The sequence below is a fragment of the Haplochromis burtoni genome, unplaced genomic scaffold (assembly GCF_018398535.1).
Source record: "Haplochromis burtoni strain Fernald_Lab_line unplaced genomic scaffold, NCSU_Asbu1 Contig_12, whole genome shotgun sequence".
Lineage (NCBI taxonomy): Eukaryota > Metazoa > Chordata > Actinopteri > Cichliformes > Cichlidae > Haplochromis > Haplochromis burtoni.
Genome location: NW_024582373.1, coordinates 4,285,893 through 4,297,908, shown reverse-complemented (window position 1 = coordinate 4,297,908; position 12,016 = coordinate 4,285,893). Strand labels below are relative to the sequence as shown.

The 12,016-nt window shown below is 43.9% G+C and overlaps 1 protein-coding gene across 1 annotated transcript in view; it reads right to left on the bottom strand.

Annotated features, from left to right (window-relative positions):
• Window positions 1-12,016, bottom strand: part of col21a1 (collagen, type XXI, alpha 1) — a 46,132-nt gene that overhangs the window by 6,964 nt on the left and 27,152 nt on the right. Inside the window, exons 13-16 of the mRNA XM_005915516.3 lie at window positions 1,699-1,752; window positions 1,560-1,613; window positions 1,431-1,484; window positions 1,005-1,058 (exon numbers count right to left, since the gene is read on the bottom strand). Coding sequence (XP_005915578.1) covers window positions 1,005-1,058; window positions 1,431-1,484; window positions 1,560-1,613; window positions 1,699-1,752 — 216 coding nt within the window. The remainder of the gene's footprint in view (window positions 1-1,004; window positions 1,059-1,430; window positions 1,485-1,559; window positions 1,614-1,698; window positions 1,753-12,016) is intronic.

Sequence of the window (12,016 nt, the reverse complement as noted above, 5' to 3'; positions counted from 1 at the left end):
ATACTTACTAAAAAAATATATGAAAGTAATGAGAAAGTGGCCACTTTCATGAGTAAATCATGTAAGCCTTATATGATTTACTCATGAAAGTGGCCACTTTCATGAGTAAATCATATATCATATGGGCTTTTCTTAAATAAATGCTTTCAGATGCTGCCTTACACTGAAGTTTCAGTGTGCATAGAGGACAGATGGGATAGGAAGGCAGTGAGAGAGTATATAGTGTTGCCGTGAACACACAGTCCTCTCCAACACGTGAAGAAATCCCCTTGTTGGGACCTACAAAGGAGAACTGCATCTTGTTTTAACTTGAGGAAGCTCAGTTCTAATCCTGCCTCCTTGGATACGTTGCTAGCGCTATTGTTCTGATGGGGGAAAATGGCTTACAGCCTTGTGGAGCAACTGAGTCATCTTTTGCAGACCCATCGCAAACGTTTGGACGAGGCTTATAATCATGATCAGTGGGGTGGCTGCCCAGTTGAAAGACTTTCTTCCTAAAACAGATTTGCCAGAGCGTCACAGCATTCCCCCGATGAGTTACTTTCACTGCATGAGTCTGTTTGTTACATAACAGGGTTATCCTGGGATGAACTACAGGGGAAATACCCCTAATTTACTGCCTGTCAGGGGTAGTCTTCGTACTGACACTGTGTTAACACGGCAGTCTTCATACACCAAAAAACATTATACGTGCAAACCTGCATGATCCGTGAAATCGGCTCTTGCAGTGGCCTACTTTACTCTTCTCTTTGTATGTTTCTACTATTATTTCATGCTAAAACATTTGTAAAACATTATGTAATGTACCACAGTCACCGTGTTCTGCACTTCTGGTTCAAAATGCTTTGCTTAAAAGTTAAAATCTAAAAAACAATATGATATTCATGCAAGTCTTCAATGTCTAGGACTCCAATTAAAGTTGCAAGACAATAGCAGCAGCTTAAACAACCTGGAAAATACCAAACCTTTGATCAGCACTGTCTATGTGTGTGTTTATGACTTACAGGATGGCCTTCCCTTCCGTCAGTACCAGGAATACCACTGGCTCCAGCTTCTCCCTTAATACATTTGAAAAAAACTGACATTTAATTTCATCAAAATTTATAGTTAGAAGCCTTCAATTCCGATACCTACATGCCAGCTCAATCACAGTGCCCGACATTTTAGTCAATTTGAGTCAGTCAGTCGACATCTATTTAAAATGTGAACTTCATGCTCGATGTTTACAAAAGCTGGGAATTGGAAAAGGACAAGAGGGACACTTGGTTATGCATGATTCGATTTCCATGGTTGCCAAACGTCAACAGCACAACATAGGGGAACAACTAAGTCTTTTAGGAGTGTGTGCACTCATCCAACCTCGTGTCACTATTATTCCCCTAATCCCTGAATGAGCTTTGTAACATTCTACACTGTCAGAGCAAACAGACCTTTTGACCAGGTCTTCCTGGAAATCCACCCTTTCCATCTCTCCCAGGTAGACCCTGAAATCACAGAAAATTTTATTATATACACAATTATGATGGGCTGTGAGTCGATTCTCAGTTTTTTATACATACAGGTTCTCCCAGAGGACCTTGTGGCCCAAGAGGTCCTATACTTCCTTTTTCTCCCTGACAGTAGACAATCAGCCAGTTAAAGCATGCATATTTCATGTTTAAACCTCTGAACTACTTTCAGGATTGTGTGGACACATACCACATGTCCAGTTTTTCCTGGTAACCCTGCTGCTCCCGGGGTCCCTTGTGCACCCTAAGGAAAGATTTTCACCTTCAGACAGTCGCGTATCAACATCTGCTCCAGAGTATCAGAGTTGTTTGTGATATACATTGATGGAAAACAAACAACTTTTTGTTAATCTGAGGCCCATAATGTAGACAGAGAACTTCATAGTAAAGTCTGCTCTGTCACAAATATGCAGCAGCAGTGGTCTTTTCTTTTGCCTAGATAAACAGTGAACTTAACTATTTAGACTGAAACTTCAGGGAGTGGCATGTTGTATTGCATCATTGGATATTTTTAAATTTGCACTTGTTGACCCAAAACTAGACATTAGTAAAGTTTCTGTTATGCGTTGCCAAGTTAAGGGAACAATGCGTCACTGGATTATAACATACTCAGAAGGAAAAAAGCCTGATTTTGGAACAAACGGGGAATTGCATCACTTGTTTTTCTGCATTCAAAACTATGCTAATGGCCTCAAGAAGGAACAAATTACTGTATAGTGCAATACCAAGATGACATTTGTTACTGGCTGACTCAGTGACTTTAGTGGGCGACATTTTTATTGAGATTCTGTTTGCAAAAATATGCTGAATGCAAAAAACACCGTTGGAAAAGTGTAGACGTTTCTCTCTTTCTGTCTCAGCCCCACTTGTTGTTCACTTAATAAACATGACCCAGTAGCATTCTCATACTCAACTGTCTCAAAAAACACATCAGAAATCTCCCTGGCTATAATACTGTAATCTTGTTTGCTATGGATATCAAATGAGCTATGGCAGAGGGATTAAAGAAGCATTTATGAAAGCTTGTTGTTGGTCTTCACGCTGCAGTGAGTTTTGATAAATAGGGTTTTGTTTTACTTGTAAATGCTAAGATGTGCCAAACTATATGACAACACAGAGCTTAAAAGAAGGACATTCTTGGAGACTGCACTATAAGCTGACTGACCAGTGACTTGCAAAAAGCTTTTGCTATGGGGCTCATGCTAACAGGTGTGTTTACTTTCGAAGCAGGGGTGCGGTTTTCATTGATTTCTGCTGAAATGAATGCCACCATTGTAGTTACAGTGTTAATAAACTACAGAGATCAATATCACAGGCTGGATGCCCACATAATTAGCAACAAATTGTTCATTGAAGGGTGATGAATGACTGCGGCCATGAACAACTACCACAGACTGCAAATACACAAACATAACCTTGAATTCTGTTCTCCTGGCTTAATTTGGCAGACATCTCATGTTTCTGTTCTCTACATCCTATGCCAGGAAAAAAAGATTGCACCCTTGGTGGTCTTACTATATGGGAATAGTTTGAAAAGGCAGATTGAAACATGTTTGTATCCAAAGAAAACAGTTTATTCTGCAAAGGGAGGAACCTAAAGAAAAGCTTTCGTAGGTCCTTGCTAGGAAAGGTTTTTCGGCTATTGTTCTGCATTGGAAACAGAACAATAGCCGAGAGGAAACGCCTTTTGACCCAGACATGAAATTTGGTTTGATAGTTTCATTTAGACTATTTAAAGCTGATTGCCAAATAGTTATAATTTATGATATAATTATTCTTTCTCCCACAGCTAGGAGGATTTCATGCATGTAGTCCAATAATGCTCTTTTCACTGTTTTGGCCTCACAATGTGTGTGGAATGTCCTTCAGTGAAGTCCGGGCAGAAAAGCCTCTGTCCATCTTCTGACGGAGACTAAAAAACAGACTACCTCTGCTACCTCTTACTCAACAAGAGCAATCCAAGACTGCATGCCTCTGCCAAGGTTGAAAAATTCCCTCCACACCATCCATGAATTAAATCCATGGATCCAGAAAGATATCTGGATCTGGACTAGTTTGTGATACTGAGACAATGTCTCTCTGCATTTCTCGTAATGGTAAAGAATTCTTCCAAAAGTTCCTGGATCTAGACTCATATTTAGATTGACTCCAAACCCCTTATTACTTATAATCTGGGCAGACCCTATTTCTGGTAAAATCTTCATGCATATCTTTAAGAGTCCTGCAAGCAACCTAACAAACCAAACCAATTACGTAACACAAAAATCTTTTAGAGCTCTGTTTATAAAAGAGGTACTCCCACATTTGGATGATATTTAGCTTTTGCTCCACTTAGGTTAAAATTCACTTCTTGTAAGTCACTGTCTGCCAGAAGAATGTAACACAAGTAGAGGTCCAATTATGGGATTTCAAAAGAGCGCTGGAAATGGGATAAAATAAATAAATAAATAAATTCACCTGGTCCTTAATAGTGTAGTGTCTGCTTATCGAGAAGACCGTCCAGCAGCTTGTAAAAACCTAATGTGATACATCCTGGACACATGTGTCCGGGACAGATGGCACAGGAGGATTTACTCCAGGCGCAGAAAAGTGTCAGCAGTCAGCTGAGAGAAGTTTTTAGACCAATACTAAGTGCTTGAATTGTTCTCCCCTTCAGCCAAATAGCAGGGGGCCCCTGTGGTCCCACTGATGACTGATGATATGACAGAAATGATGCAGTTTGCAGCAGCTGCATTAACTTAGTGAACTTTAAAGCAATGCTAAACACAAATGCTGTTCAGATGAACATAAAAGGGACTCTGCTGTGTCTGTTGTTGCTGTTTCGGTTATCAAATAAGCAAAAAATGCTGGATCACTTAGGCTTCGCTTGCTTTTAATTCATTTTTAATGGTCATTTCTTTTTTCTTTTCTTTTTTTTCTTTTTTCTTTTTTTTTTGGGGGGGGCAGTTGTAGAATCGCTTACCCTCTCAGTTGACGCGATTCCAGACATCTATGTTTCAGAAGAACATCATGGCTTACCAACCATTCCTACCTTGTCCCAATCAGAAATTAAGGATAAGCAGAGAGCAGACTCGACAATCAGCCAAGTTATCAAACAAATCGAACATGGTCAGACACCTCCACCGACTGTTAGAAAAGAACTCCCAGATCTCCCTCTTTTGCTTAGGGAACTCAATCGGTTGGAAATGCACAATGAGGTGTTATACAGAAAAAGACAAGATGGAGACCAGGTGACCCACCAGCTTGTTCTTCCTGAGGAGCTCAGAGCTTCAGTGCTCCAAAGTTTGCATGATGACATGGGCCACTTAGGTATCGACAGAACCCTTGATCTGGTCAGAACCCGATTCTATTGGCCACGCATGGCGACACAGGTTGAGCAGAAAGTGAAAACATGTGATCGTTGTATACGGAGAAAGAGTCCCCCTGAAAAAGCAGCTAGACTGGTCAACATAACAACAACCAGACCTTTAGAACTCGTCTGTATGGATTTTCTCAGTCTAGAACCAGACAGTAGCAACACACGGGATATCCTTGTGATAACCGATCATTTCACTAAGTTTGCCCTCGCGTTGCCCACCTCTAATCAAAAGTCACGAACGGTCGCCAGGTGCCTGTGGGACCAGTTCATTGTCCACTACGGCATACCTGAGCGCCTGCACAGCGATCAGGGTCCTGATTTCGAGGCAAAACTGATAAAAGATCTGTGTGAGATCTCTGGGATAAAGAAAATAAGAACTACCCCGTACCACCCACGTGGTAACCCTACTGAACGATTTAATAGAACACTACTTAGTATGTTAGGAACACTAGAATCCAAACAAAAGTCTCACTGGAAAGACTATGTTATGCCATTAGTACATGCGTACAATTGCACCCGTAGTGATGTAACAGGGTTTACACCCTACGAGTTGATGTTTGGCAGGAAACCCAGATTAGCTGTTGATCTTGCATATGGACTTCCTCTCAGCAAAGATCAAAAAGTGACACATTTGCAATATGCTGAAAGTCTCAAGAAACGGCTAGAGGAAAGCTATAGGTTAGCTTCTCAAACCGCACAAAAAGTGGCAGACAAGAATAAGGCCAGATTTGATCGCAAAATAACTGTTTCAGAACTTGAACCTGGGGACCGGGTTTTAGTTAGAAACGTGCGGCTGCGTGGCAAGCATAAACTTGCTGATAAATGGGAGGCAGACATCCATGTAGTAGTCAAACGTGCAGGTGACCTACCCGTTTATACTGTTAAACCTGAGTCCAAGCAAGGTCCCTCCCGAACTTTACACAGAGACCTGTTGCTTCCCTGCAGTTTCCTCCCTGTTGCCACCGCAGACACATCTGAGCCACAGCAGGTTCACCGTCCTAAAACGCGTCAAACTGTTGTCACAGAAAGCAATGAGGATGAAGAATCAATGGAACTTGACAGTGAACTTTTCATTCAATGGGTTGATGATTCCCCATGTGAAGAAATAGCCAGATTTACTACTGTACATGAATATCCAAAACCTTCTCATGAACCAGACATTACAAACTTACCTGATTGTGACCTTTCTGAAACTGCTAGCAACAAGGAGCTGAATATGGATAAAGATGCAAGCAAAGACGAACTTACCAATCATGTGCTTGTTGAAAACTTACCAGATGGAGATGAGATTGGAATTGACAATCCTGTGGACAATGGAACGGGAACCGTATTGGATGAATCACCTGAGGATTTGGTTAAAGAACCAGGAAACCAGCCTGTTAACTCACCTGATGAGATGGACAGTTGTGATCCCATTACAACTCAACCAGTAAGACAGTCAACAAGAATCAGACATCCACCTAAAAGACTTGATTATCCTGATTTAGGAAACCCTCTAGTTACTGTTGTGAAATCACTTTTCCAGGGTTTGAGCATAGCCTTTTCTGAGTCCCTAAACAGTACAGAGGGACAGTACTGGCTACACATGCAACGAGACGTGCATGACATTTAGCTGGGGAGAGTGTAACCCAGTAGAGAAAACTGCCTTTTGTTATTTTTTTTCTTGTTTTCGTTTTGATTGTATAAATGTATTTTCATTATTTTATTTTGAAAAGAAACATTTATTTTGAAAAAAGGAAGTGTGATCCTCTAGCAAACTTTATTTTTCTGTTGCCGGATCACAAGGGATAAATGCCTTTTTCATTGGTTGAAGGTGGTTTTAGCCCCGTCTTCCGAAACACCAGACCATCATTTCACATGAGCTAGATCTTTTCGCACGTGGAAGTAGATGAGACAGGCCACGGATAGCTCGTGCGGAATTTTCTAACATTTTGGCTAGGTTTTTTTTCCCTTGTCCGTGTGGAAGGAACTAAGATTTTGGATTCCAATGGATTCTCCCCGGATGGAGATGGCGAGCCTGAGCCCAGACTGAACTTTGCAGAGGAACTTACTCTTCTTCCTCGACGGAGACTCCCAAGTGGTAACACACAAACCACAAACGAAAGAGAACAAGAACTAGACTAAGAACTTTTGACTTGACAAATGACCAAAGACAAAAAGACAATTGAATATTGAGCTCAAACGACTATTTTTGGGGTTATTTTTGTTTTGCCGGCTTATTCTTATTATTGTTATGGTTATTATCACTACTACTGTCAATGTGGAATTTGTGTCTTGTTTATTTCATTTTTGTGCAAAATAATAACTGTTGCTGCTTAAATTCCTGTCTCCAGCCATTTCATTCTGCATTCGCCTCGCTTTCTATTGTAGCCCTGCCGAACCTAGCAACTGGTCCGTAGTTTGGCTGTCCTAAACTATTTAAAATGAGTCAGTGGTTACACACTCATCAACAAATACACGTAGATTACTTAATTTGATAGACTACTCATACAGTAAAAACCTAGAAACTACAATATTCTCTTTAGACGCAGAAAAAGCATTTGACAGAGTTAACTGGAAATTTCTATTTGCAACTTTACACAAATTTGGTTTTGGATCCTCTTTCATAAACTGGTTAAAAATATTATATAATTCCCCAACAGCTTGTGTTAGAACAAATGACCAGACATCCTCCAGCTTCTGTCTCTTGAGGGGCACCAGGCAGGGATGCCCACTCTCCCCTTCACTGTTTGCAATTTTTATTGAACCACTAGCAGCAGCAATTAGACAGAATTCAGTAATTAAGGGCATAAAATGCAAGAACGTGGAACATAAAATCAGCCTTTATGCGGATGATGTGTTACTCTTTCTCCAAAATTCACAAACCAATATCTCTGGGGTGATTGAATTGATAAACTCTTTTGCAAGAATATCAGATTACTCAATTAACTGGTCAAAATCTACAGTCCTACCGATTAATTGCTCCTTCCATAATTCCTCTTCTACACCACTGCAATCGGGAAATATAAAATATTTAGGTATTAATGTTTCTCCCAAGCTTGCAGATCTAACTAAATTAAACCATATCCCACTTTTAAAGAAGGTAGAAGATGATCTGGCTAGATGGAAATGTCTACCCATATCACTCATGGGAAGGGTTGCCGCTATAAAAATGATGGTCTTACCAAAAATAAATTATTTATTCTCAATGATCCCAACTAAACCGCCACAAGATTGGTTCAGATCTCTAGATTCATGTATGTCCAAATTCCTTTGGAAAAATAAACCCCCACGTATAAGCTTAAAAACACTACAAAAGACCAAGGATAAAGGAGGACTAGAACTGCCTAACTTTCAGCACTACTTCTTAGCCAACAGGCTTCAGTTTATCTCAGGATGGCTAAAACATACCCTCTTAGATGAACCTTGGCTAGATGTAGAACAAGCACTTTGCAATAATCTAGAGATCTCAGACCTACCATTTATCAGCTCAAACATCCAACGACATGAATGCTTTAAAAGCATCAACATCAGCTCTTCTCTGACAGCATGGTGGGAGTTTCTAAAATTGACGGCGTCTTCATTAATCCCATGCAAACGTACACCTATCTGGAACAACCCTGACATATTACAAAACAATAATATGATAAACTTTTCAGATTGGAGTGGTAAAGGAATCAAATATTTAGAACATATACTAGAAGGAACAGAATTTATTTCATTTGACAGGACTAGTTACACAATATGGGATCAACAAGAAAAGATTTTTAGAATATCAACAAATTAAATCCATAGTAAAAAAGAAATTTAAACCGGGTCAAGTTGAACTACAAACACCACCAAGTGTGGTTCAATTTCTTACTCTTAAAACCCCCAAATTACTATCCAAAATATACAGAATGCTTTCTAAAACAGATGAATCAATATCACTTCCTATTGCAAAATGGGAAGCGGATTTATCAGTTAACTTAGACCTAAACTTCTGGTCTCAGATTTGCTTAAAAACCTTTCATCTAATTAGAAATCCCAGTCTTCAATTAATTCAATACAAAATATTACATAGAGTGCACTATACAGGTCATCGGATGTTCAAGATGGGCTTTACGTCTACCAACAACTGCTCACACTGCCAAACCAATTCACCGGACAATTATATCCACGCTCTTTGGTTCTGTCCACCAGTTCAGAAGTTTTGGCGCGAGATATGTGAAGACTTATCAGAAGTGTCTGAAATGTAACATTCCAACTTCCCCCTTAGTGTGTTTGTTGGGCAGCTTAGATAATGTCACTTCAGAAAAGAATATCGCCCATATGGTTTTCACTGCCCTATGCATAGCCAAGAAAACAGTCCTCATGAACTGGAAAAATAAAAATAATCTTAATTCTAACCAATATAGAAATTATCTATTAGATTACATTAGTCTTGATACAGCCTCTGCCACCACATCAGATCAATTGCTCTGGGCTCCTTTGATCAGCTCCATCACCTAGTGGGGGTGGGGGGTCATAGTTTGGTCCCGCCTTCACTGTTGTGATTGGTGTGGGGGTAGGGACAGGCTTAGGGCGTCGGGTGGTTCCCCGGAGGCATCTTCCTTGGGGGGCTCAACCCGGGGTAGCGGTCATGTCCGGTTAGGGGCTCTGTGGGCTCTCAGGTGACTGTTTCCTCGCGGCTGCGTGCAGCGGGGACTAGGGGAGGGTCTGTGCTGACGGACGTGGGTTACTGACCTGGTAGCCTGGCTGCCCCTGGGTGGGTCCGGGATGGGCGTGAGGTTCTGGGGGCGCTCCGTCTCTGGGCTGGGGCCCGGGCCGGGCCTCGGGGGCTTGGGTCCTGGTTGGTGTGTTGCCGGGGTTGTGGGCGGGTGGGTGCATGGGGGCCCAGCCCTGGAGCAGGGTGCCGCCGGTGCATCGAGCCACCTGGGGGGCTCTTCAACTGGTGGGGAAGATTGTCACATCTTGCAGGAGCTTTCCTCTCCTCAGGGGCTCTCTCTGCAGGAGGGGGAGACACAGGAGAGGTGGAGGAAGATCTCAGCCTGGGTGTTTATTGTCTTATGTAGTCTGGAAGAAGAGTGGATGGTGGGGTGGGTGCAGTTTTCTCTGTGGTGGGGTTGGGTGGACTGTCCCGGGCTCTGTGGGGCCGGGAGGCGCTGCTGCGCTGGGCCCCGGTCTGGATGGGCCTGGGCCCCCTTTCCCTGGCGGGTCGCGGAGTATGGGGGTGCCTACTGGGGTCAGCGGGGGAGCTGGCCCCAGGGAGGGGTCACTTGCCCCTCCCTTCCTTCCCTCCCCATCTCCAGCTGCCTCCCTCTTCCCGCTCCACCACAACCACCCACACATGCAGGACCTTGGAGTAGGGGTATGTCACCAGGGTGCAGAGGAGGCTACCCCCCTCCCTCTGTCCCCTTCTGGCTGCCTCTGCCTCAATTTTATCCCACAACTTAGACATTCACATTACTCACACTCTCATTACACATACATATAGGATCTTGGGGGTGGGCACGATACACGGAATCCAAAGTACCATCAGGGTGTACACCCCACCCCTGGCGTCGTTGCCCACCTCTCAATTTTAAATACACGTAGACATTGAGGGCTAGCAGGAGGGACCATGCGCTTACCTGCTGCTCTCTGGCAGGTAGCTCCATGCCCTCCTGGGTTTTAAATGCACCTTAGAACACACATGCATCAACACTACAATGAGCGGGTGGAGGGAGGTTTGGAGTCTTCTCTCACCCCCATTCTCTGCGACCTGCTGGAGCGGGGGGGCTAGGAGGAGGAGTTGGCCGTCCGACTGCGGTCTGGAGTGTGGGGCCTCCCTGCTGCTGCGGAGTCGGGGCGGTCTGCCTCCCCCCACCGCAGGGAAAAGGGTAACACCACCTGGGTCTGGGTGCAGTTCCCCCCTCCAGGGGCAAGGGTACCTAGACCCGGGGCTTAGAGTACGCTTGGGGAGTGTGATCGTGTGTACAGCGTCTCTTTATGTCTGTCTCCACGTTGGTTGAGTGTGGAGTAAGTGCTATATGAGAGCATGAGGGTGGGAATGGATGTTTGTATCTTGTGTGTGCCTGTATGTCTGTGTCTATATGTCAGGTTGGGTGTCAGGCGCCACCTCTCTGGGGACATCTAGGCCCTCCAAGGTTATGGAGGCCTATCTCCCCCTACCACCACTTCCCCTGCCAGTGGCGGACTCCCTCAGACATCGGTGCGTTGGTGGTTCTTTGTGTCCGGGGGTGGGCGTCCAGGTACACACCGGCTCACTCCTTGGCGGCCGCTTATCGGGGCCTGGAGCCTGGGGCTCGCTCGGGCCACTTCGGAGGTGGGGTGCCCCCGGCCTCTCGGCCTGGGGCTCGGTCACTCAGGCACGGCTGGCTGCCGGCGGAGCTCACGGGCGCGTCACTGCAACTCCCCCTGGCTTCTGCTCCGCGGCTGCTGAGTGAGCCCTCATCTGGGACTCTCCTCAGCTCTTTCTGGGACAGTGGCGCGGCTGCCCCTCTGTTGGTCTTCCTTGGTCTCTTGTGTTCTGGGGGCCTCTGGATGTCTGGAGTTTTGATCTCCTCCATACCTGCTTCATGCCCTGGAGGACGGGGCTGTGGCCCCCCCACACCCTCTAGCAGATCATTACATGAAGGAACCTTTTAAAAAAAACAAGCGCGTCCATGCTCACAGGTGTACCACGGGTGATCACACCCACAAACTACACCCTTTTTGGCTCCTACCTCAAAGCACACTGTGTTCTGTTGATCTTATGTGCTGCACAATAATGTTTAATATTTAGTATTTACTGTCATATTCCCATATATCATTGTGATGTTGTTTATTCTATTACTCTTGTTCTCTTCTGCTTGTTTTCTTTTTTCTTTCTCAGCAGGTGACCCAGGTGACTGATATATGCATTTTTTTTCTTTTCTTTTTCTGCTCACTCTGTTGGTTTTTGGTTTTTGCCCTTCTCCCCCGTCCCTCTTCTCAGCTGTTTCTCTTTCCCTCTTTCTTTCTCCCCTTCTTTCCCCCAGTAAAGTCTGTCCCATATTCAGTAAGTGAAAATAAAATAAACAATAAAAGGTGAATCAAATGGACCATTATGGCAAGGCTGGGATGGTCAATTTGGTAAAGTAAATCCGTTGGGCATCTTTCTTTGCCTTTAGACAACAATTCTGATGGCAAAAGAGCCAAACGGGACAGG